The following is a 26,742-nucleotide window of genomic DNA, read 5'->3' as shown; positions in this document are numbered from 1 at the left end:
CTGAGCTTACAATCTCCTAGGCAGGAGTCAACAGACAGGTAAATTACTTAGTATGGAGGATTGTGCCAAGAGCTGTGCAGAGACTGAACTCAGGGAAGGACCAGCGGGGAAGGTGAATGTGCTCCTTTAAATGTCAGGCCTCTGGAGAAGGCGGCCTTTGGGCAAGGCCTGGAGAAGGGGACAGTGGAGGCAGACAGCCTGTCAGGCGGGAGGGGCTGTGGGAGGACAGAGGAGAGAAGGGAGAGGGGTAACCCTGCAGGTCTCCCAGGACCTGTAGGTCACAAGGAGGATGGGCCTTGAGGCTGAGTGAGCTGGAAAGCTGCCAAGGGTTTTCAGCAAAAGAGTGACATGATCCGACTTCAGGAACCTCGGGCAGGAGCGGTGCCTTAGTAGCAGGAAGTGCTGGTGGCGAGGTGGAGAAGGGACCAGACCCGGAATATCTGAGGTGGCGTTGACAGGGTCTGCTGGTGGATGGAGTGGAGGGAGGAGCAGAGAGGGGAAAGGCCGCGAGGAGTCCACAGGGTATCCACATCTTGCCAACTTACTGAGACAGGAAGACCCAGGAGCAGGTTGGTGGGAGGTCAGTTCTAGCAGCAGCTTTGGGCAGGGAAGTGCCAACCCAGCTCTGACAGGGACTTATCCCCTCCCCCAGGCGCTATTCCACCAGTTCGGAGGGAGCTGCATCTCTCCTGTGGATCCCGCATTGCAGCAGAATCACCTGGGTACCTGTTAAAAAGGCACATTCCCAGAGCACACTCAGATTCTCTATGGGTGGGCCTTGGGAACCTGAGCCTCAGCTACTCCCCACGGATGATAACGTTCAGGGTGTTTGCACACGTTCCATTTCTGTGCTAGAGAATGCTCCTTAATGTTGGCCATCTGGGGCGAGTGGGATTTCAGGGAAGCTCGTGCATTCACTCCTGGCCAGCCGAGAAGCCCATCGCAGTGCTGTGGCCCACTTAGGCCCGGATCCACAAGCAAGCAGTGTGAGGACCCTTTAACGGAGGCAACCCCGCGCCCAGAGGCCCAGAGGCCTTCCCTGACCAAGGGCGAGAGCTGGACCCGGAAATGTGATCCCATGGGCACCTCTCTATCGGGGCCCGAAAAGCCACGCGTCTGGCTAATGGGACTTCTCAGATTCCTATGGGAACTGCATGTGATTCAAAGACGCTGAACTACTTAAAGGTGTGGAATCAGTGTCTGGACCCCAGCTGGATAAGATGTGAGCATCTCAAAAAAAAAAGGGGGGGGGGGGCCTGTTTTTCTTGTTCCGTGGTTATTTATATGCCCTTTACATCATAGTTTCCACTGTATTTTCACACACTTCTTCCAATTCTGATAAGGAGATGTTGCCTCCATTTTACAGATAAGAAAACCGAGGCCCACAGAGATTACATGATATTCTGGCTCTTCATCCCATGTCTTTCCATTGCACCGATAGTACTCAAGTGTGGGCTTCACAATCACCAGGGAGCCTGGTTTTACAATGCAAATCTGGTTCAGAAGCTAAGGCCGGGCATGGAAACCAGCGCTTTCAACAAGGGCCTCACATGCAGGTGGACTACACCCCCCACGTTGAGAAGCCATTTTTATTCCACGGCTTCCTCTCTCCTGAAGTTACTCACAGGGGCAGGCTGTCTCCCAGCCCCTCCGGGAGACCCCCTCTCTGCCAGGGAGCCTCTGTCATGGAGTCCATATGGCCGAGACAGGTGCTGGCACTGTAGGACAGCGGGGGGGGGGGGGGGGGGGGGGGGGCTGGAGGCGGAGGCTGGCCAGATGTGAGTGAGTTCAATTCACAAAGATTTTGTTAACTAACTTAGGGTAGGCAGCTGTTCAAGGAATCTTAACAAGAGGGTTTTTAAATCTCACTTCTTCTCTCCATTTAATGCGTTTTCACTCTTCTCATATCCTTAATAGAAAGGAAAACAGGATGAGGATACATAAGAGAGGGAAAAAGCAAAGGCACTGCCCAAGGACTTGACACTTATCTTCATTGGGATTTTTTCACAAAAACGAAAACTTCTCCTCGTTTGCTCTGATCCACCCGTCAATCTTCATTTCCCCAGAAACAGTTAAGCGCTTGTCTTCAGCCCTGGGCCTGCCCGTCCTCACTCCGGGCGCCAGCCCAGCCACGTGGGAGGCGGGCAAACTCGAGGCACAGACCGGGTTCACTGTGCGAACACGAGGGGGGCGGAGGGCTTCCTGGTGGGGCTGCCCCAGGCAGCTGGAATGGCTTTTTTATTTTTTTAAATTTCAGGGAGGAAGGGAGAGAGAGAGATAGAAACATCAATGATGACAGAGAATCATTGAATGGCTGCCTCCTGCAAACCCCCACAGGGGACTGAGCCCAGAAACCGGGCATGTGCCCTGACCAGGAATCGAACCTGACCTGATGGTTCATAGGTTGATGCTCAGCCCTTGAGCCATGCTGGTTGGGCTGGAGTGACTTTTTTTTTTTAATTTAATATATTTTATTGATTTTGTACAGAGAGGAAGGGAGAGATAGAGAGTTAGAAACATCGATGAGAGAGAGTCATCGATCAGCTGCCTCTTGCACACTACCTACTGGGGATGTGCCCGCAACCAAAGCACATGTCCTTGACCGGAACCGAACCCGGGACCCCTCAGTCTGCAGGCCGATGCTCTATCTACTGAGCCAAACTGGTAGGCTGGAGTGACTTTTTAAAACGAGTTCTACTATGACCTCCAGAGAAGGGACCCGCCTTCCCACAGCAGCCAGACTTCTCTAAGTTTGCCCACCTCCCAGAATGACAGACTAGTGAGAAAAACCACATCCGAATTTACACCAAAAAATGGTGGTGTGCTTTTCCCTCCAGTTTACATGTTCGTTTATTTCGATGAATGTGTGCGGTGCACAGAGATGCTGTCAGGCCAACGGTTCTTAGGCGCCTGGCTGGGGCGTGGGGTTTACATCCACTGTCCTGACACCAGAGGCTCTCCCCGCTGTCTTCTCAGCCCGCAGCAGCCAGAGGTGCACCCAGAGAGGGCTCTCCTGCTGGAGAGCTGGATTGGGCGGTGGAGCCTGCTCCAGTGCATCCCAGGGTAGAAGCTGCCTGAGCACCACCACCCTGCAGCCTTCCAGGCCAAAAGAAGGGTTGGACAGGAAGCCACAGGGAAATCCGGTTCACACCTGGGCTTTCCCCGCTTGACTGCCATCTTAGGAGAAACAAGAAGGCCCTGCGATGGAGCATGAATGCCTGGGGTGTCTCAAAGCCAGGTGTCCTGCCCCCTTTCTAATTCATCATGCAGACAGAGGTCCTCGGAGCACCACCTCCGCAGGCTTAAGACTCCCATCCTCAATGTCATTTCTGCTACCCACATGCAGGCAGTCCCCATTCTAGTCAGCGGTTGCCCTCACTGGCAGCTCCTCTCTCTCTCTCTCTCTCTCTCTCTCTCTCTCTCTCTCTCTCTCTCTCTCTCTCTCTTTTTCATGCCCACCCCCTCCATTCACTCACATACTGTCTCTCCATGTCCACCTCCACACCTCCATTCTCATCGCCTCCCTGTCCAGAATTCCCCCCCACTGTTGCCCTCTCAAACAGGCTCTGGCCTGAAGGCCTGGCTCAAGCACCTCCTCCTTCATGACTTCCCTGACGTGATACACGCTGACTCACCCTTCACAGTGTTACTTCCCAGCCTACTTCTGGCCAGCTTGGTCTGCCTCTTACTCAGGCAGGTCACTCAGTATATTTCCAGGCCTCAGTTTCCTCCTCCATAAAATGGGAAGGATAATACTACTACCTCACAGGGCAATACCGAGGACTAACTGTGATAGTGTAATCCTCAGCCAAGTTCCCTCTGGGAGCCCCAGTGGGCACCCACAAATGCCAGGGGGAACTCCCACTAGTGCCTCAATCGGACACAGCACACAGCAGGTAACTTTTTGGTTTGACAACCAGCCCTTAGTGTTCCCTGGAGAAATAAAACATCTGAGGCAGAGGACACTGCACCCTCCTTTTATTGCTGCTTCCGGGCTAAGACAACAGAATAAGGCAAGTATATACCTGAAGCCAGAACTAGCTTGTGACTGGGACATTCTTGCCTGATGTAGACAAGATCAGAAAAGAATCTAGATTTCTTAACAAAAAGGAAAGTTTATAATAAGAGTCCCTAAGTGGGGAAGGAGAAATTAAAATAAAAGAAGGGGGAGATATTGGGATGAGGAGCTGCAACTAAATCTTACTTTCTTGTTTTAGCAAGATGACTACTACCGGTATGAAGCTTGAAGGAGAAACTAAAATTCATTAGGCTTCCGATGCTTCCGATGCCCAGTTTTAATGGTCACAGTGACTTAATGAGGTCTAAAACTTTTCCACGTTAGAACTAAGGAAAATGTTGGCCAGACAGAGCTTAAGTCTTACCCCAAACTGATACCACTGTAATTAGCCAGTTATTAATAACTAGAGGCCCAGCACGCGATTGAAATCGTGTGAAGGGGTGCCCCACCTCCCACTGTGCAAGGAGGCACCCTGTGGGGGGCCAGGACCCATACCTGACTCACAGCATTCCCCAGTCCCCCTGTCTGTGTGTGCTCCGGGGCCACCCATGCCGCCATGCCAGCTCGGGCAGGCACCCAGTCTCTGTCTCCGGGCCTCACCTGCGCATGCAATCTCCTCCTGTCTGGTAGTGACCCATTACGGCGTCCCGGCCTAATTTGCATATTACCGCTATATATCTATATATATCTATATATCTATAAATATCTATCTATCTATCTATCTATCTATCTATCTATCTATCTATAATATTATATATATAATGAAAAGAGCAAAGGGGGAAGCCAGACATTATAGGCTGGGGGAAGGCACCTGACCAGGGAAGACAGACGCATGCCCTGTGAAGTTGGGGTGATGCAGGGAAAGTACTTGCCTGATGGGAGCAAGATCATTGGCCAGAACAGGCATGGCCACTGCAAGGGAATGAAATTTGGAAACACATTATCTCCTAAACAAAGGAATTTTCTCTCTTGTGGCTCATGTGCTCTTGACTCGCTTGCATTCTCCCGTGTCTCCTCCATAGCCGTGTGGACCTGCAGGCCCACCTGCGATGGGCCGATGGACTGCAGTGGGGAGCACAAACCGAGCTAGCCTGATGCCGACTGGACTCTTCTCCAACATGGAGAGGAGGCTCTGGACACTGGCTCCCAATTCAGATCTGTAAGCCCAGCTACCCTTCTTCCATCACTGCCCTGAGGGAAGCGGGACAGTGGAAACTCAGGGATGCCCTTCCACAGAAACAAAGCTCTCTACTACATCTCATTCTCCCTGCAAGCCTCAGAAAATTATTTCTCTTGGGATATCGCAAGAAACCCACCCCCATTCCCACCCAGGGGAGACGAGGACCTCTCCCTCCAGTCACAAAACCACAGAGCAGAGCTGGAAATCAAGCTCCAGTCCACCGAACACCACAGTCCACTCCTCCACTCCATCACAGAAAAAGCCAGGCGGGATGGGTCAGGCCTGGCAGTTAGCAGGCAATGCTCTAGGTCTCTGCGACTCCTACCCACCAAGGGATCTCCTTTTTTTGCCAGTGAGACCTCTGGGGTACCAAAGTTTCATTGGGGAGGCGGGGGGGAGACATTTACTATACAAAAGAACCTAACGCCTGCATGGTTCTATACCTCACAGTCTTCCTAAAACCTGAGGCACAAACAGAGGCTCAGCTGTTTTCCCTCTCTGCTTTCAAGTGCTGAAGTTTTTCCTCTCCACTCTCTAACATACTGGTGGCTCGTTAGATTTATTTTTTCCTAATTGTCTCAGTGTATTAACCAGCTTTTTCATGTGCATCTTGCCATTTCCCAGCTGTCAGTGAGACGCCTTCCAGTGTCTGATAAATACATAGTTCGTGCCCCAGGAGAGTTACGGTGGCCGCCTCTGTTCTCCATGGCCAGTTCCCTCAACCTCCTCCGCTGACTCACTGATCTCAACCTCTCCCAGCTCAAAGCAGGAGGGACGGCCCCTTCCTCTTCCTCCTTTAATAAATCGCTCCTTGGGTCTGCTTTTCAACATTCCAACCTCTTCCCAGGGCAGGAAATCACAAGTGCAAACACCATTGAGAAATACATCGTTGCCTCAAAATTCCTGAAAACCTTTAATACTTAGCTTCAAACTTTCTCTAGATGTATGGAACTTACCTAAGCTGGAAAGTCAGGAAATGGTCCAGAGGGTCTGAAGGTTCCAAAGCCTTCCCCTAAAACTCACATCTCCAGCTTGGCAGCAGCACAGTCTTCAGGCACAAATGAAGGCACAACCCCTTCACAAGTCTGCTCCTTATTCTCCACTCACCCCGCCCCCATCTCATTCCCACCGCTGTAAATGTTCCATAATTAGTAACAGCAGCCACCGATTACAAAGAGCCAACTGGTGCAGACACTAATCTAAGAACTTCATATCTCATTTAATTATATATATTGTATATATATATTATTAATTTTTTACAGAGAGAAAGAGAGAGAGATAGTTAGAAACATCGATGAGAGAGAATCATCGATCAGCTGCCTCTTGCACACCCCCTACTAGGGATGTGCCTGCAACCAAGGTACATGCCCTTGTCCGGAATCGAACCCAGGACCTTTCAGTCCGCAGGCCAATGCTCTATCCACTGAGCCAAATCAGTTAGGGCTCATTCAATCCTCTCAACGTATTTAGAAGTCAGAGGCTGGGGGGATACAGAAGTTGCCTCACGTGACCTGGCAAGGGACGTGGCAGCCAGGACTCTAGAACCCGAGTCTGACACCAACACTCTCCCTCTGGTCACTCCACAGTGCAGCTTTAGTCACAAGATAGTCCCCTCCCTCCCGAAATAAGCACTTCTCCAAGCAAATCCCATACCACCGCAGAAGACCCTCTTTGCTAGGTCGACTTTTTTTTTTTTTCCTTCTTTATCACAAAAGGGATGGGAAACAGAAAAAGTGAAAGAAAAAAAACAAAACAGGAGGTCCTGAAGAATGCCTTCACCTCTGACCTCCTTCCTCCCATGAGAGGTCAGAGGAGCAGGCCCTGGAACACATGGGATGGCTCTGTGGTCAGTGTCCCGTCCCATGTTTACATCCCTGGCTGGGAAGAAAGAGCTGACACGACAAGGCTGCCCCGGGAAGAGAAGGCGACACGGGCTCTGCGTCTGCGTGAATTAACTAACCCCCGCCTCCTCCCGGCGCGTCCCTCCTGGCCCCTCGCGCAGGTCAGTGAGTCATGAAATGAGGACGAGGCTCCGGGGAGGCGGATGTCACAGCTGCACCGCCGCGGAGCAGGAATGACAAGACGCAGGTGGTTAGCCATGTCCTTTCCCCGCGGCGTCCCCTCCCACGCACAGCCAAGCAGCTCTGGCCGAGGGGAGCACCAGGGTCGTCCCCTCCTCACACAGTAAGAATCTGGGATCTTGGAGCCAGTCTTCTGCCCGCCAGCGCTGTGATGTGTGTGAAGCCCCAGAATGTTTTATACCTTTGCTGACCTTTCAAAACCGAAATACTTCATCACCCTTGAGAGCAGCGCTGGCACGAGCAAGCCGGTCCTTCCCCGCTCGCTCCATGAGGCCCATGTTTTTAAAAAAACATTATTAATCGTCAAGAGACTCCAAAAGGAATTCGCCTGCCAAGATGCATTTGGCAAAGGGAAGATACTCTATCTCCTGAAACATGCGTTCAGAAATCAGTTCCAATCTTCTTTTGGCTAAACTCTCCACGTACTCGCCGGAGAGGAAAGGCATGGCTCCGTGCAAAACCAGCCTTTTTAAAAATAGGACCGGAGCACCCAGTGTTCTAGCCACTTACCCCCAGTGTTGGGACCGTTATCTTCCTGCCCTTCCGCGCGGCTCCCGGGACCCCGTGGCCTGGCATAACCGGGCAGCGCCTCCGCTCCTTCACCATGGGCCGGATGGGCGCCCCTTTCTGGAGACAGCGCCCCTCCGTCGACGTCGGGCTGGATGCTTCTGTTTTCCAGGTAGGGTGGCGGGGCTCCCTGGGAAGGACCCAGGACATGTCCTTCTGCCTCTGATGGCGCTGGGCCTCTGGTCCATGGCTGTTCCGAAGACTCCTCCTGGCCTCCTCTCTCCCGGGCCTCCATCTCCTTCACAGGCCTCCCTGGTTTGGCGTGAGAGTCCAAGGAGGCAGATGCTGTTTCCGGAGAGAACGGCCTGTTTCTGGGTGTTGGGTGCACAGGGGAGTCCGGGTAGGAATCTGGAGGAGAGAGCCCACCTCCCACAGGCCCCGAGTCAGAGCTGGAGCGCACGGAAGCATTGGCACTGCCGTGGCCTCTCATCGCCTCCTCCGGTTCGCTCGGTGGGTATTCGGGCTCCTCCTCATTCTCACCATAATAATCCAAATCGTCCTCACTGTAGTTTCTCTCCAGGGCTGCGGCGTGGCTGAAGGAATGCTCCCGGGAAGCTGAGGAGCGGGCTTCGGAAAGGGATCCTCCAACTGCAGCTGGCTGGACGTTGTCCAGTGGGGAGACGCTGCCGATATGAAAAGCCCACACTCCAGGAATCCCCAGGTTGCTGTGTCTAAAAAAACAAAACAAAACACTACTTGTAATAAAAATGGCCACTACCCATCTTCCTACAAATGGTGAGCAATGTTATATTTATTTATTATTTATTTATTAAATTTCTTTATTAAGGTGTCACATATTTGTTCTCATCCCCTCATTCCCATCCTCCACCCCTCCCCACTCATGCCCCCACCCCCCTATTGTCCTTGACCACTGGTTAGGCGCACAAGCCCTTTGTTTGATCTCTCCCTTTTATCCCCACCCTCTCTCTGAGGTCCAACAGCCTGACCCATGGTTCCTTGTCTCTGGGTCTGTTCTTGTTCATCAGTCTATGTTGTTCATGAGCGATTTATTTTAAAACTAAAAGACTATCAAGATCAGATTCAGAGTTTTCATTGGTATAGAAAAAACAAATAAAATGAGACTTACATATTAACTAAAAGGATGATACTGGAATTTTGATATAAACAACCTCTTATTTATAGTCACTTTCAAAGGCTGTGTTCCACAGAATGTTAGACTGTCAAGTTGTAACCTGCTCTACAATCCACATTTTATCTGAAATCTGGCTGATTGAAAACAAAGAAGGAATGCAGAAATATTTATCTTTCTTCTACTTTTAGGAAAACATATACTGTCCAGCCTGTGTGGCTCAATGGTTGAGTGTCAAACCCAGGAACCACGAGGTCACAGGTTTGATTCCCAGTCAGGGCACATCCCAAGTTTCGGGCTTGATGACTTGCAGGAGGCAGCTGATTGATAATGATCCCTGTTCCTCTCTCATGTTTCTCTCTCCCTATTCCTCTCCCTTCCTCTCTCTCTCTCTCTCTCAAAAGAAAAGAAAAGAAAAGAAAATGTATGCTAAAAAATTTTTGCCAAACAATGACTACCACATGCTTTTAAGAGTGAGTTATCCGTCAAGTGCTTAACATTTTTCAGTACAATCTACAAAGCAGGGGCAGTGGCCATGCCCAACTTTATAGAAGAGAAAATAGTTTTAGAGAGACTAACTTATCTTCTTAATAATTAACAGCTTGGATTAGGCACTAACTCCAAAACCCATTCTCTACACTTGGGCTTTATATTATTATAAAATAATTATTATTTTATGTCAGAAAATAAATACTCTATAATTAATCAGCACCTGAGTTATTATAACTCCACAACATCTGAATTACTATACTCTGCAGAATGTTAAAGACATTTCACTGCTTAGTCACATGGTCCAATCAGTTAACTAATTCATGGAGAATGGTTAAGTCAATGTAAAAAAAATTCAAAGAAATACAATTGAAGAAGTCTAAAATGTTGAGCAACCACAGAACAAAGTTAAAGGGAAAGTAAGAAAATAGTTTAATCAAAATGCCACAAATAACGTCCCAGATGGTTTGACTCAGTGAGTAGAGTGGCAGCCAGCAGACTGAAGGATCTTAGTTCGATTCTAATCAAGAGCACATACCTGGGTTGCAGGCATGATCCCTGGCCCTTGTCAGGGTGGGTGTGAGAGGCAACCAATCGATGTCTCTCTCTCATATTGATGTTTCTCTCTCTCTGTCTCTTCCCCTTCCTTCCACTCTCTCTAAATATCAATGAGAAAAAAATATCCTTGGGAATGAATCTTTATCTATCTATCTATCTATCTATCTCTGTTTATTTCTATCTCTATGTGTATGTGTGTGTGTGTGTGTGTGTGTGTGTGTGTGTTATTGTTATGATTATTGCTGCTGCTGCTATTCTAATTAGCTTAGGAAAACAGAAATATAGAAAGCAAAACTATGATCCTTTGTGTAATATGCTATGCATTGTAAGTTCTGAGAATTAATGTTGGTATTTCTTGGCAAGCAAATAAGGAACACTAAAGAGAGACCCCTGAAGATCTGAGGATACTGAGTTTATTATCACATCGGAGGTGTTGCAGCTGTGAAATGTCTTCTTGATGTTAGAAACAGAAAACTATAAAAGCTTCAAAGAGTAGGAAAATACAAATTATGGCAGATAAAAGCTAAGTAAAATAACCTTCTCATTAAATATAAATCATTATCTTGGTTTTGTCAGTGTGCATGATGGGAAAATAACCAATCTGAGTTTATCCTAAAGTCCAAGGTCATTTGGAAAGCTTAGTGATGGAAAGAATTCATTTCCTAGAAAGAAAAACAAGACTACAGAATGGGATGTCAGTGACATCCTCCCTGAGTTGTAGTGAGGATAAAGTTAGAAAGTCACATAAAATGCCTAGCATGGGGCCTTGCACATAATAAGTACTTATCAACTACTATCTTCCAGGAAATAGGAAAGCGTAAGTACAAAAATGCAGATGTGTGCATTCTTATTCAAATTTTCAGAAGATTTATGACAAACACACTATGAATTGTGTAATGTATGACCTTTGAGCTTATAACAATGGAACAAGTTTGAGGAATACAAAGATTCCACTGACTAGTGAAGTAACTTAACTCTTTAGGGTTGTATACTGAAGTACCTGGAGTGAATGGCATGATGTGTGTGTGACTTACTTTAAAATACTTAATCAAAAAAGAAAAAAAATTGACGAACATGGCAATGTCAATAACTTGAATTTAGATCACGCTCATTTGGCTGTTCATTTAGCTACTCTCTCCACTTTTCTCTATCTTTTAAAATTTAAATTATGAGAAGTAAAAAAGAAGATTTAATTGCGGATCATTTCTACAATTTGGGGGTAGAGAAGACCTTTCTGAGAATAACTTCAAGACTGAAATTATAAAGGAAAAGATAACTCTCAACTTCTAACTTCTAGATCATAAGAATCTTTAAAAATGAACAACTGGATAAAAATATGCACAGCATAGAAGAGGACTGAGATCTTTACCATGTTTTTTGTTTGTTTGTTTGTTTTGTTTCTGTTTTAAAAGGGTTCTTTGTAAACACACCAACAGAAAATAGCAAAGGCTTTGGACAGATACATCACAAAGAAGATAGAGAAATGGCTAATAAACTATGGAAATGGGTTCAGATTTACTAGTAACCAAAGCAATTAGAAAATAAGAACATTTTATACCTGTTAGATTCACAAATATTAAGAAGGATAAAAGCCTATAGGGAACAGACACTGCCAATCACTGCCCTGCATTACTAGTGAGGATATAAGTTGGTGCAATGCTTCTGAAGGGCAATTTGTTAACACACATCAAAATGTGAAACTTAATACATCTTTTTTCAGAAATTCTACTTTTAAGGGAAATGAGAATCTGAGCAATGTAGAGGGTGAGGCAAAAGTAGATTTACAGTTGTTCATATGGAAAATAATAAAATACAAGAATAAATTCTGCTTCACATGCTCACAACTGTAAACCTATTTTTGCCCCACTTTGTATATTATGCTGTTTACTGCTAAGATATTTACAACAGGATAAACCAGAAACATGAAATGTTTATCGATAAGTTGTCTTAATAATACAGAATAGATATGATACATGTTTTAATTGCCTTAAAATGATCATATAACAAATATTGTACTGAAAGAGGCCTATAATATCCTTATGGCTTTTAACTTCTTTTACATATACTTACCTAAAATTCTGGAAGGACTATCAACACCAGTTATCACTTGAAGTAGTGATACTGGGTAATTTTTTACTTTGATTTATATTATTCTGCATCGCTTGTAATTTTATTTTGTTTTTTTAATATTAAGCATGACTTACACTTAAAGAAGAATCCCTCTGTTAGTCATTTTGGCCCCATAACTATTCTGCTCTCATCAAGCAACTCAGAACTTTCTGGGAAGCATCAAAGATAAAAATGAGAGAAGGCACGGAAGGAGGTAAATAAAAGTGTGTGTGTATTCTGTTTTTTAATTTTTTTTAAAAAAAGTTGATTTTAGAGAGAGGAAGGAAGAGGGAAAGAGAGAAACATTGGTATGAGAGAGAAACATTCATCGGTTGTCTCCCACACGTGCCTCAACTAGGAATTGAACCCACAATCTGGGTATGTGCCCTGATTGGGAATTGAACCTGCCAACTTTTGGTCTATGGGACGATGCTCCAACCAACTGAGCCAGTAGGTCAGGGCCGTGTGTGTAGTCTGAGGGGCCGTTATGGTTGTGGTGGGGGAGCACGCCTGCTTTTCTGACAGGCTCTTTGGCCCCTACCACCTCCTGCGCCCTGGGCTGGGAGCTGTTGACCTAATCGTCTGTCAACCCTGCTAAAGGGCAAATTGCTAGTGCAGGGCCTGTGCCCTAGACACCTTTGTCTTTCAAGTGTGTGGCCCCTGTGAGCTCTCCATTATATCTGAGGAGCAGAGACTCTGAGGCTTCCAGGGTGGAACAGTCAGGTGGAACCCAGGGAGAAAAAGCAAGGAGCGAAGTTTTCTCAACCAGAGTCTAGACTAAAAGGCTAGATGGAGACCTACAGATGCACAGGAATGGAAAAGAAAACCAGGCGTCAGCACAAAATAAGTGGTTCAGAGCCCCTGTCTTGTGCTTAAATTTTGGCTTTGCCACTTAATAACTGGGATTACAGGCAACTTAACTTCCCTAAGCTCATTTGTCAAGTTTGAGAAAAGAATCTAACTTACCTCCTAGGATTCTTGTGAGTTTTAATTAAGACAGCCTCTAGAGACTGTTTAGCACAAAGTTTGGTGAGTGGTAAGTTCTCAATAAATGTTAGGCTGAGTAACCATATTTGGCTACAGGACCAGCCCTCGGTAGCTAAGCAGAGCAGATGGCATGCAAATGTGTAAAGTGTTTCAATGCCCAGGAACACTCTAGTGAAACCAAGAGGCAGGAAGGGAGGCTGCGCCGCAGCCAAGGTGTTCTGTCTGGTTTCGGCATCCGTATTCAGGAAAGGATTAAAAGCAGATATATTTTTAAAATTAATAGATGACCAGAGGTGCTGCCTCTATACTGGCGTGATGTGGACTGAGGAGAACTGAAAGGGCTTGGATTGCATGAACAGAGTGAGCCGCGGATGGGACTGAGGGGCTGCTCCATAGAAAACCAATAATACGGCCACAGTGAAACCATGACACTGCTAAAAGCCTATCCATCTATTTGTTTACGTATTTCCCGAATTACTTTACTCTAACTTTTAACACGTTATCTGTTTAAAAGACTAAAATCGCAACATCTCCTTCTGTGAAATAAGTAACCTGGAAAAACTTCAATCTGGGCAGTTATATTCCTGGGTATTTTTATGTGGTTCCAAGAGCAATATTTCCCATAGCAAACCTCAGTGGCTCTGCAAACACACACACACACACACACACACACACACACACGAGTTCTGTTTCAGGTATCTTTAGCCAACAGGACAAGGAAAATAAAGGACCTTTTATATTTGGTGGCCTTGCTCCTCCCGGGGTCTAGTCTAGATGCCTTCCTTAGAAACCACCAAGATATTATTGAATGGTCTTCTGACCACTTGGGTTTGGGGAGCTCCAGAGGGTCCTTCCATTCCAACAGGGAAAGGCTTAGCCCTGGGGCACTTACTGGTAGAGGTTTTTCACAGACTGTTCAGTGCTAGTCAAGCTAAAGTACGGTCCCTCTGTCTTCAGGTCATCGATCTCCCCTCGGCAGAAGCCCACCCGGGCTGGAAGCTCGAGCTGGACATTGTAGGACTCTTTGGGGCGCGTCCCAAAGAAATGAAGGCCATTCACAGGGTAAAGAAAGAAGGCGTAGGTATCGGACTCATCGTATGCCAAAACTGCCTGGAAAGTATTCAGCTGCGGGGGGAAAAATAAAAGGAAATATTCTTAATAAAATAAACAAACAAAAAGACAATGCAAGCAAAGCACCATCAAGTACAAAGGGTTTCCCCCCTCATTAGGATTTTTCCAAAAAATTTTTATACGTACTATTCTTTTAAATTTCCTCTTCAAGTGACAATATAATTTAATAAGCTAGGTCAGATATAATCACGTTTTATCAATTCAGATTAATAGCTGAAATATGTATAGGTACAAAAAAAAAAACTGGTTAAAAACATAATACCTTTTAAGGTATAAATGCTCAATTCCAAACTCTTTCAGAGCTGAGAGCAAGTAGCAAACTTACCTTGTTCATTCCCACTGCCCTAGCTTCCTGCCCTGGACACTCACCTGGATCATTCATTCATTCATTCATTCACCTATTTATTGAATGCCCATTGTGGGCGGCATGGTGTTGGGCACTGGCTCATCAAAAGACCTCCTTACTATTGCCTCACTCTCTTTTCTCTTCCATTCATCTCTCTACACCCCCTACCAGAGGTATAGATGAGGAAACAGAGACCCAGAGGCTAACATTCCCCCTTTTTGTCCCATGTAGGTTTTCACATTTCCCTGGACTGAAAACCTCCTAACCCTCTGTTGCTTCCCCTTAGGGTGTGCTGTGATTCCATGTAGATCGATGTCTGTCCTCTGACCCTCCGTGACACCTTTGTGAGTGTTTCTAGTTCGCATTCACCTCATTGTGCCTGGGTTGCGGGCTCGATCCCCAGTGTGGGGCATGCAGGAGGCAACCGATCAATGACTCTCTCTCATTGATGTTTCTATCTCTCCCCCTCTCCCTTCTTCTATGAAATCAATAAAAATACATATTTAAAAAAAAGAGTTTAGGGGAGTGGGGCTGGTATATTTGCTATTGTGGTTGTTGATTATTTTATCAGCAAGTCTTGTGTTTTCCAAAAACAAAAGACAAGAGATGTTTTCTAGAATTTCTCAAAGCTGGGAAGCCAGAGCTACTGCCAAATATAAACCAAGAGTGTCTGCATCATGTCTATACATCATCATGTAATATGTATACTATGTCATCGCCGAAACCGGTTTGGCTCAATGGATAGAGCGTCGGCTTGGGGACTGAAGGGACCAGGGTTCAATTCTGGTCAAGGGCATGTACCTTGGTTGTGGGCATATCCCCAGTAGGGGGTGTGCAAGAGGCAGCTGATCGATGACTCTTTCTCATCGATGTTTCTAGCTCTCTATCTCTCTCCCTTCCTTTCTGTACAAAATCAATAATATATATATATATATATATATATATATATATATATATATATATATATATATATATATATACACTACGTCATCAATTAGTGTAGATCCAGGAACTTTCGAGTTTTACTATAGTCAGAATAAATAAAGCTCAACTAGGGAGAGAAAAGAACTCCAGGAAAGCTAAGCTTTCAAAGCTCCTGGCATTGATTGCCCATAATAAACCCGAGATAGGAAGAAATCCTGGTTCTAAGTTTAGAGACATTCTACGAGATAAGGAGAGTCTACAGATGGTGAAGGAATGGAAGGGATGGGAGGTGGGATGGGGGAGGGGGGAAGGACGCAGAGCTGGGAAGAGGAGGGTGTGACTTTGTACTGTGGGGCCTGGGCATTTAGCACTTTTTATTCCTTCTTTCAGTCAGCCAACAAATTCAAGGAACATTTACTCAATGTCTTTTACACGCCATCCTAGAGACAAGCACTTATTACAGGTGGCAAGCATTTAATCTATGTGTCTCCATCGAGGCAAATAAAAGAAGAATTTTAAAATAGAATTTAGTGTCCCAAAGTACACACCAACAGTTTGGCTACTGAAAGCCACCCACCCACCAAATGATCACTTTTTATCGTATATCAACATAAGGTTATGCAACAAAAGGTTCATATGCCATTTGTCAGTTCCAGAAAATTCTACATCTCATTGCTAAAGAGTGGCTTTCACAAGTCCTGAGGGTTGCTCCTCCTCCCAAGGCACTCGCTGACCGGCTTCCAGACCGGAAAGGTCTTCACATTCCTAGAGACAAGCCTTTGCAAGAACCCCACACGCTCTGTCCCTGAAGGGAAACCCTCAGATGGGCTGCCAAACCCCACAAAAGGGTCACAGGTTCCCAACTCCCCCTGGATCCCAAAGAGGAGAGGGGGGCCTTCCCGGGCAGAGGAGCAGCACAGACGGGATCAGGGCCAGGGGCTGTGGAGCTGCAAGGCTTCTGTCATCTTGTTATCAGGAAGAGAGAAAAGCCAGAGCCCTCAGCAGAAGGCAGGCAGGAGTCGGGCTGTCCTCTGCAGGTATAGGATACTACCCGTCAGTATTGCCTGGACACTCGCAGAACCAAGCTGATGGATATCAAACGTACCCATCCAATTCATTGAACTCAGTGGTCGGCAAACTCATTAGCCAACAGAGCCAATTATCAACAGTACAACGATTGAAATTTCTTTTGAGAGCCAAATTTTTTAAACTTAAACTTCTTCTAGCGCCACTTCTTCAAAATAGACTCACCCAGGCTGTGGTGTTTTGTGGAAGAGCCACACTCAAGGGGCCAAAGAGCCACGTGTGGCTCACGAGCTGCAGTTTGCCAACCACGGATTTAACTAATTTGTCATCTGGCAAAAAAAAAATCAGAACAGTGCCAACTTTATCCCAAAGAGACTGGCCTGTAGTGGCTTGCAAAAATAATGAAAATTAGTCACTATAGGGTGACTCCTAAAGGGGTCATAGTTTTCTCTCTTCCTGAGGGTCGCATGCTTTCCACAGTACAGCATCTCTGACTTCTGGCCTCAGAGTTTGGTGTCAGCACTAAATGCCATGCCTTGGCATAATTCTCCATCGCCCATTATGATACTGTCACGTGCATGATTTTCACCCACTCATTTTCTGCCTAAATCCTACAGGGCCCGCCCCAAATCCAAAGGTAAATGCTCAGTGCTATCACATCCCTTCCTGACCTTTAGTCTTTAGCAGAAGGTCAGCATTTCTTTCATCAATTTCCTTATCTGTCTCATTCTCTAGTCCTCACAGCTATGACTCAGCCTCAGGTCAAACTCTTTCAGATCGACTGCAAACCTCCCCTCTTCTAGACTACAGCTCCAGAAGTCAAAAAGCAGCAACAAAGTCCTGCTCTTACCTCGAATTTTCTCTGTGGCTCCAACGCCCTCCATCAATGGCCACCATCCTTTGAAACAAGTCAACATATCTCAGGCCCCACAGGGGCCTCCAATGGGCACCTTTCTGCTCATCTTATGCTACCGCCCCATGACTACTTCACCCATTTCTCCAGCCTCAGCTCCTCAGCCTTCTCCCACACCCTAGCTCAGAACGTCTCCTGCTGCCTTGCTCTCAAGATCCATTCTTCTAGTCCAACTTAAAATCCAGATCAACACAACATTCCCAGTATCACACATATCTGTGTAACCAGTTCTGTGTAACCCCCATCCCTCCAACAACAGCAAAGCAATACTCCCCTTCCCCCCAAAAATGCAGCTAAAGTAAACACTAGCCCTCTGTCCGTCAATAAGTTCTTTAATGTCAATACCGTGACTTCTTTGCTCCGTGAAGTACCTATGACAGCTCAAGGAATCTCAGATGAACTGAGTTGATAAACACTATTTGTTCATATTTTTAGATGCAGTTACATCTTGATATCCCCGCAGTATCAGCTACAACATCCTGACACACCCACCATGAACATCCATGGAGAGGATGGGCAACGACTGACATTGTTTGAGTAGTAAAGATGCCATTCCTCTGATATCTTCACATTTCAGGTAACTTTGCAACATAAGGTTAATATGCCAAGGTTTAAGAAATCCTTCAAGCAAAATAGACGACTTGCCAAAATCTACCTCCAAAGAACTATTAAAACAAGAACTCAAGTCACAAAGCTCTGTGAAGTATTCAGAACAACCTTCAGCATGGGTAATTGAAAACAACAGGCTTTCTCTAAACAGAATCCTTATCTCCTTTCTAAATGAAACAAACTCTGAAGCCAACTCAGCATATGGCAATGTCCAAAGATGGATTTTAATTAGAAAAGTGATAGAGAGATGGAATCTACAAATCTTCCTGCACTCCCCACCTCCCCCCCAAAAAAGCCTGGATGGAAACTGCAATTTGGAAAACCTTGTATTTAAAGAGTCCTTGTATAAAGGACTTGCATCATAGCATCCTTGCAAGATCAAGAAATAAAAAAACCAGAACCTGATCCCATCAAGCCATAAAGGGGAACACAGATTGGGTGAGCATCCACACCAGATGGGTCTAAGGCAGTGGTTCTCACTTTTTTAATGCTTCGACCCTTTAATACAGCTCCTCATGTTGTGGTGACCCCAACCATAAAATTATTTTTGTTGCTACTTCATAACTGTAATTTTGCTACTGCTATGAATCGTAATATAAGTACTATTTGTGTTTTCTGATGGTCTAAGGCTCTACAGCAGCTGTCATGACCCACAGGTTGAGAACCGCTAGCAGGGTCACCCAAGACCATCGGAAAATACATATATTTACATTACGATTCATAACAGTAGCAAAATTACAGTTATGTAGTAGCAAAGAAAATAATTTTAAGGTTGGGGGTCACCACAACATGAGGAACTGTATTAAAGGGTCGAGGTGTTAAAAAGGTTGAGAATCACTGGTCTAAGGGATGGCAGTGGCTACATAAAAATGTCACTTTAGTTCATTCTCACAACAATCCTGTAAGGCAGGCATTGCTACTCCATTTCCCAGCTTAGGAAACTAAGGCTGAGACTGAATCATTGTTTCTGAAACCACCGGATAACATTTCATAATCACTTTTTCTTTCAAAATGGTTTTATCTTTATTGCCATTGTCTTTCCATCACCCGGAACGATGGGTAAGAGAAGCACTATTTCCACACTACAGAAGAAATTGAGAAAATTAACAAAGTCACGCTACCTGTATTTTAATTTTCTATTTCAAATAAGGAACTGACAAAATTGGAACTTAAAGCTGTAGTGTGATTTCATCTCCACTATTCATCTCACTCAAGTTAGTCTTTCTATTCCGTGGTGGAAAGTAAGGCAGATACAGCTGAATCTCTCCAGACTGTTGGAATACTAATTTGTATCAAGAGTGTCCTAGGTAGCAGATTTCATTCCAAGCTCATTTTTCCTTTGAATGCATTATGGTTCCTAGGACTCTTCTGGTACTAAGATCACATCAAGACAATAAAGCTCCAGCCTTATTTATTGGGAGTCTTACGAAAAGGCACAACTATTGTGTCTACCTTCATCACCCATGCCGAGGAAATGGGTCTTGCGTGGAAAAAAATGTCTGGGTAAAAGCAACCAAAAAACCTAAGATCCAAGAAATTTGTATTCTAAACCTACCTTTGCCTCACTAAGAGCACAAGTCTGGACAACAGCTTTAATTTCTATTTTCCATTATCTGTGCAATGCAAATGATAAGTCATGTGGTACTTATCTTGTAGGATTGTTGTGGGAAGACAGTACCGATAAAAATATTGTTATCAGCAGGAACTAGATAACTTACACAACCTATGTAAGTTAGTCAATCTTTCTTGGTGCCCTCACCTCAATGAAGTCAGAAAGAATTCTCTTAACAAAAACTATCAGTCCCCTGCTTTAAATCCTTCAAAGGTTGCCTATCTCCAAAGAACCAAGTCCAAGCTCTCAGCACATTATCTGCTAATCCCCACCTCTTGGCCTTTCCGGCCTCCTGTCCCACCCACTTCCTCTTCAGTGATAATATAACACACATAGTGCCCCAAACCCATTCTACTCTACAGCACATGGGTGATGTGTCATAGACTATCCTTCTGGGAATGTTCCACTCTGCTCAACTCAGACTCAAAGCTACTGACTCATTGAACCCTTCCCTGATAGTGTTTCCTAACCAGAGAGGGGTAGAGTTAGTCTCCCTAAGTAAAAGTGCTACTTACACTTATCATATTGAATAACAATGAATGTTCCTTCTAAATGTCCTTTCATGATGTCTATGTCAATCCTGACATACAGTAAGTATGCAAAAAAGGTTTGTTGGATGAATAAATCTCAACTACGCTTAAATGTAAATTGCTTACACACACACATATATAAATACGCCATATATATGTTTAGAAAAAAAGACTGGAAGAAAATAAACTATTAGCAGTGGTGACCTCTGGTAAGTGGAATTATAACTCATGTTTATTTTCTTTTCTAAATGTTTTATTGTAAATATGTTATACTTAATTTTAAATGTTTTTAAACGTATAAACAAAAATGAATGAATGAATGAATGTAACATAATGGTGAGGGCCATACCTTACTTTCTTCAACTCTTTACCTAGCCCAATGTCCTGCACAAAAGAGGTGCTCAATATATCTGTTCAAATTCAATGTATTCTGTTGAACTGAATAATTAAAATGTCAAACCATGTATTGTTTAAAAAGTATTCAATAAACAAAACTAGATGTTGCCTGACACCCCCCTCCCCCCCCAAAAAAAGAATGAGTGGCCAAAAAATCATAAATTTGAACAATTTTTATTTCTAAGTCTTCTTTGCTTAGTGCAGTCTTTATAGTAAATACTTCTCTTACAGAACTCATAAAAATGGCCACCATCTTGAAATACTCAGTTGAGAGTGGGCAAGCTACTTCATCTCTCAGGGAAGAGATGTACCGTCTTTCTGTAGCTAAGAAACTCTTTGATGAGTTAAAATAGAGATAAATTGTAAGTGTTTCAGCCCTTGGAGTACAACACTTCTGATTCAGGTCTCATTTCATGGGAGGAAGTCCCTACCTACTCCAGGAATGAGGCAGTTTACCATTTGTCATGCCACCCTGACCCCACCTGATGCCCATTTGGTTGCTGCCAAGCCTGGGTTGCTCTTCAGGTGCGGACTATAAAACAAATTGAGGACAGTCTCCTGTAAACTAGGGGGCATGGAAATGTGGAGGGCAAGTTGGCAAAAGCTATCAATAACCTTATAGAAAGCCCATCCCCTCTGGCCCACCAATTCCAAACCCTAAAGTGTCAACAAAAGACATGTGCAAAGATTTAGCTTTAAAAGAGTGCTTCCCAAAATTAGTTATAATGATAAAAAAAAAAAATTTGGCCGAAACCAGTTTGGCTCAGTGGAAGAGCATCGGTCTGCGGACTGAAAGGTCCCAGGTTCTATTCCGGTCAGGGGCATGTACGTAGGTTGCGGGCACATCCCCCGTGGGGAATGTGCAGGAGGCAGCTGGTCGATGTTTCTCTCTCATCGACGTTTCTAGCTCTCTATCTCTCCCCCTTCCTCTCTGTAAAACATCAATAAAATATATTTTTAAAAAAATTTGGAAATAACCTTAATGACCACTGTGGTAAATCCAGTGGGTGGACTATGATGCAGACTTTATAAATAATGTTGTAGAAACAGATTTACTGACACTGAAACATATTCACAATATACTATTTAGTGAGGGGGAAAGTAGGCTACAAAACAGTATGTGCACTGTGAACCCATCATTGTTAACAGAAAATGACAGATAAATATAGATATTGATAGAGGGGGTGGGAAAAACTTCTGGAATAAACAGGAAAAATGTTTAACAGTGGTTATCTTTGAGTGGTAGGAAAAAGAGAGGTTGTTCTTTTTTTTGTGAACTGCCTGTGTTTGCTTATGTTTTTCTTTCAATGAACATATAATTAGAAATAATTCTTGCATACTTAGAGGTGATTCTTAAAACAAACAACCAAACAGGGAACTGCCTTGTGCTCTGAGGGCCCTCAGCATCTGCACAGGGGCCCTCTCACCCCCTAACCACATTCTCCCGCTAGAAGGGACCACCTCTCAGGTCTTCAATGGAAGCCTGAAGACCTCATACTCAAGCCACTTAGCAGACTCGGAGGAAAAGACTCCAAGTCGCTCCCTGGGTTCCAACCCAGAATTCAAGCCCATCCCCCCACTGGCTCAGCAGCTTCCCAAGCACCCCTGTCCCTTACCTCTCCGGAGGGTGGCATCCCGAGCCTGGGCTCCTGGTAGGCGCCCACCTGCTCCCAGGTGGCCAGGAAGGCGTGCGTGGGGGTGAAGTCCGCGGCGGAGCGCGGGAAGCCGGTGCGCGCGTAGCGGGCCGCCAGGTCCAGCACGTCGGGGCTCGCGTCCTCGCGGTACAGGATCCGGCCCCGGCCCTGGCTCGTGTCCATGTCGGCCAGGAAGGGGGCGATGGCCGGGAAGTCCGTGGGGAAACCATCGTCCACATACTGGGTCTCCCTGGGGAAGTCTTGGGTGGAGATGATGCCGTTGGTGCCCACCTGGGATGGGGAGGGGAGGGGGACAAAAGGTGGGGTCGGTCGCAGGCTCTAGTCTACAAGAAGCCAAGGGCGGCCACCACGGATCCACACGTGCACGCCCGCCCTGCCCCTCTGGGAGAGAAGGGAACCGCCCCGGGCGTGAAGCTCCCCCTTCCCCAAAGCCTGGGAGGCCAACTCCGGGTTCAGAGCAACTCCAGCCCGTGTCCCACCCGCCCACCCGTACCCTACAACCCGACGGAATGGGTCCGGGAGCCCTAAAACGTGTTCGCGTACTTCGCGCGAAACCCTGGAGAAAACCCTCCAAATCCGGGGAGGGGGCACCCCAGCTCTGCAGACGTGCACAGCCTCCTCGCCGCCCTCCCTGGAAGCCCCATGGCCTGCCCTAGCCATGCAACCTCCTTTCCTGCCTGGCCGCTCCCTGGAGGCAAGGAAAGCAGCGGGTCCCGCAGCAGCATCGCCGCAAAGCCTGGTCCCACCCCAGGGGCGCTCGGGGACACTATTTCCTCCCCTCGGAAGCCAGGGTTCGGTGAGCCCCACATTGCACGGACCCCCTGGGAAGGAGTTGCATGAAACCCGCCGGGTCCCGCACCCAGAGGGGACCGAACTTACGTAGAGGTAGTCGAACTGAGCTTCGTAGAAGCGCAGGGGGCTCGCCAGCTTCACCGCGGCTGAGCTTTCGTCATCGCCTTCCTTCAGGAGCTGGTCCCCCCTGAACTGCCCGTAGGGGAAGAGCCCGCTGGGGTCCAGCGCCGCGGCCCGGGGCAGCAGCAGCAGGGGCAGCAGCAGCGGCAGCAGCAGCAGCGGCGGCGGCGGCGCCCGCAGCGCCCGCAGCCCGGCCGCCCGGTCCCCCCGCATGCTCGCTCGGCCTGGGCTGCCCCCCGCACGGTCCCAGCCCGCGAGCCCACTGGCCGCGCAGCGCCCGCTCCAACCTGGTTCCCCGCGGGCTCTGGAGGGGGCGGGCCTCCCCGCCCTCTCCGCGCGCTGATTGGCCGAGGCCCTCCCCGGGGACCAATCCCCGGCTCTGAGAAAAATTCGACAGCAGCTGCCACATCTGGTTCTTGTTAAAAGTTTTCTGAGGCTGGGCTTGGGAAGCGGCCCCGCTTTTACCCCGGGCGAGGTGAAAGCCCCCGACCTGCGCTGCCCAGAGCTTGCCCCTTCTTGCTCCGAGACCTCCCGGGGCACCCCCTCCCTCTTTCCCTCCTTCCCTCCCGTCCGGTCCCCTCGAGCCCCGCCCCCCGGGACCCGAGGGCCCGCTAGTCTGCAGGCAGCTGCGCTGCAGGAGGGGACCTCAGCGCAAAGGGGGAACCCCGCGGCGGCGCGTGCCCCCTACCCGGCTGGCAGGGCCAGGGTGTGTGCCGGGGTCCCAGGAACCCCTTGTCCTCCAGGCCAACCCCGAGGGCCGAGAAGCAAAGAGGATTGGTCGCAGTCGCACCCTCTTGGACCGCTTCTCTGGCACCCAGAGAAGTCCAGTGGAGAAGCGCGTCTTTGTACGGAGTCAGAGGGGCTGACTCCTAAGTTCCGTCCAGGTCATGGAACTGTTTGCCTTCCCCGGGGAAAACCGCACCCGGGAAGAACATGAAAAACGACAGTGTGTGATCGGTTCCGTTTGGGGCGTGGGAAGAGGCGCCGGGTTTGCGAATCAGACAGAGGGGCAAGGCACCCTGGGTCTCTCACCCGCTATTTAAGGGGTGTGGGCATCGGAGCTGCCCTCGCCCTTGGAGACAGAGGTGGGACCCTTGCTGCTCCGCGGGACTGGAAACCCGCACAAAACAGCTGCGAGGCTGTGGAGGAACCCCATCCACCATAAACATTCCCTCTGCGAAGCATCAGGAGCCGGCCAAGATTTTATTAGCACTTTTATTATCAAGAGCTTGAAATTTCCCAGATAGCCTGTTTTCTCTCTCCAGTCCCCCATGGGGTCCTTGGAAGCAAAAAGAAGGTACGAAGAAGTGAAAAAAAAAAAAAAAAAAAAGCAAAAAGAAGGAATTGCTTACGGGACGCTCAACAGCTACATTTTTTTTTTTTTTCTTGTGAATGTTTATTCCAGTTGAACAAATCCTCTTGGGCCCACAGAGCCAAGCCCTAACAAGGTTGAGGATATCAGACTGTGAAGTTCACAGAATCCACACAAAATGGAAAATTAGCCCAAAACAGTTTGCTTCCACAGACTGTGTAGAGTTGTATATTTGGTGTTACAAAATGCATTTGTGCTTGCATAGATGCGTTCTCATTTCTTTGGGGCTAGGTATTTTTCAATGTATTCAGGAAATGAAGGCTCAATGACATGAGGTGATTTTACTTGCCCATGGGCACCTAAAGTTACTTCCTCACAGGCTTTCTAGCTTTTTCAACTCTCAATTGAATCCTATATAATAAAGAGGTAATATGCAATTGACACCCAAGCCCTCACATCACAAGGTAGGCCGCCCCCAAGTCGTCACAAGATGGCCACCCTCACATGGTCACAAGATAACCACCACAAGATGGCCACCCCACGTCATCACAGGATAGCTGCCCCCATGTTGTCACAAGATGGCAGGCAGGGGAGGGCAGTTGGGGACAATCAGGCCAGCAGGAGAGCAGTTAGATGTCAATCAGGATGGCAGGCAAGTGGTTAGGAGCCAGCAGTCCCAGATTGTGAGAGGGATGTCCAGCTGCTGGTTTAAGCCCAATCCCAAGGGGTCCCAGATTGGAGAGGGTGCAGGCTGGGCTGAGGGACATCTCCCTCCAGTGCACAAATTTTGTGCACTGGGCCTCTAGTTCTATACAATAAAGAGCTAATATGCTAATTAGACTGAACAGCAGAACAACCATCCAGGCGACCATCTGGACAACCTTCCGGACGAAGCTGGGGCTTCGAGGGCCAAGGCAGCTGGGGCTGTGAGGGCCAAGCCCCTTGCACGAATTTTGTGCATCTGGCCTCTAGTATAATAATAATAGCTAACATTTATTTAGTGGTAAGAAGCTATTTATTTAGTGGGTCAGGCAGATGGATCCCAAAATGGCCTCCAATAACCCTCCCCGCCCGCAATTTCCTGGTGATTATTTCTTTGTATAAACCCCTTCTCTGGGGTGTGAGCTGACCTACTGACTTCTAACCCGCACAATGTGGTAATAGTGATGAGAAGTCACTTCAATGATCAGTCTACATCTGACTTGATAGCCTATCTCTTTCACTCGCTTCAATGAAGGAAGCTGTTTTGATGGGAAGGCCAACATGGCAAGGAACTGAGGCGGCCTCTGGCCAACAGCCAGCAAGGCACTGTATTCTTCCAGCAGACATGAGAGTGAGCTTGGGAATGAATCCTTCCAGGTTATGTCGTGAGATGACACCTTAGCTCTGGCTGACGCTTTAATTGCAGCCTCGTGAGATCCTGAAGCAGAGGGCCCTGATAAGCAGGGCCCAGATTACAGACCCACAGAAAATGAGGATTTAATAAATGAGTGTTGTTTCAAGCTGTTATGGTTTGGGATGATTTGTTATGCAGCAATACTATATGTGATAGAGCTAGACATTATGTCAGGTAACTAAGAATTAGAGGGGTAAACACACACTCGCGCACGCACGCATGCACAGACATACACACACACTCACACACACAAATAACAATCTGGTTATTGTTACCAGAGCTGAGATTTGAACTCAGTTCTGTCTGATTTCTAAACCTCTCCCCTTAGGCACTAAATCATATTGCCAGAAAGCCCTTTGAAAGGTAGCTCTAGCTATAGCCAATCTTTCAGTTGAGACTTTAGCTCTCAATTGCAACCTCCTATTTTATGGTTTGGAAGATCCTCACCTGCTAGTCCCTGTACCTATGATGCTTTACCTAATCCACCTCTCTCATCTAATCAACACTCACTGTAATACTTGAATCAAAATCCTTCTTCAGGAAGCTTTTCAGGAAACCACAGTCTGACTTAGAAGCCCCTTCACCTTGTTCCATGTGCCCTGTGCTGGCCATCATGTCTCCAATCACACATATCTCTATCATCCCTGATTGTCACATGTGCCCCTCACCACCCCCAGCGCACTTTGAAGGCAGGGGATTTGTCTTATTCGTGGTCTGTGGCAAGGCCTGCCTGGCTCACTGGAAGAAGCTTAAAGAAATGTTTGTTGAATAAGTAAAGGCAAACAAGCCAACCTGGGGCTAGGATTTCTGTCTGCTGGCTCCATAAAACATTCTTTCCTCTACCCCACCTTTCCTGCTAACCTGACCTGAGTTTTCTAATCCTCTTTACCAGGCTGCCTAG

At 46.9% G+C, this 26,742-nt stretch overlaps 1 protein-coding gene across 2 annotated transcripts in view; it reads right to left on the bottom strand.

The window, feature by feature from the left end:
* NID2 (nidogen 2) overlaps positions 1–23,434 on the bottom strand; it is a 61,445-nt gene extending 38,011 nt beyond the window's left edge. The window contains exons 1-4 of one of the 2 annotated variants that reach the window (XM_084869885.1): positions 23,101–23,434; positions 22,183–22,491; positions 13,972–14,204; positions 7,790–8,517 (exon numbers count right to left, since the gene is read on the bottom strand). In XM_084869885.1, coding sequence (XP_084726011.1) covers positions 7,790–8,517; positions 13,972–14,204; positions 22,183–22,491; positions 23,101–23,346 — 1,516 coding nt within the window. In that variant the 5' untranslated portion in view covers positions 23,347–23,434. The remainder of the gene's footprint in view (positions 1–7,789; positions 8,518–13,971; positions 14,205–22,182; positions 22,492–23,100) is intronic. The other variant, XM_084869884.1, reaches the window with a different exon arrangement.
* Between the last annotated feature and the right edge of the window lie 3,308 nt (positions 23,435–26,742).

Source organism: Pipistrellus hanaki, assembly GCF_964339955.1.
Source record: "Pipistrellus hanaki genome assembly, chromosome: 1".
Taxonomy (NCBI): Eukaryota; Metazoa; Chordata; class Mammalia; order Chiroptera; family Vespertilionidae; genus Pipistrellus; species Pipistrellus hanaki.
This window is presented reverse-complemented; position numbering and strand designations above follow the sequence as displayed.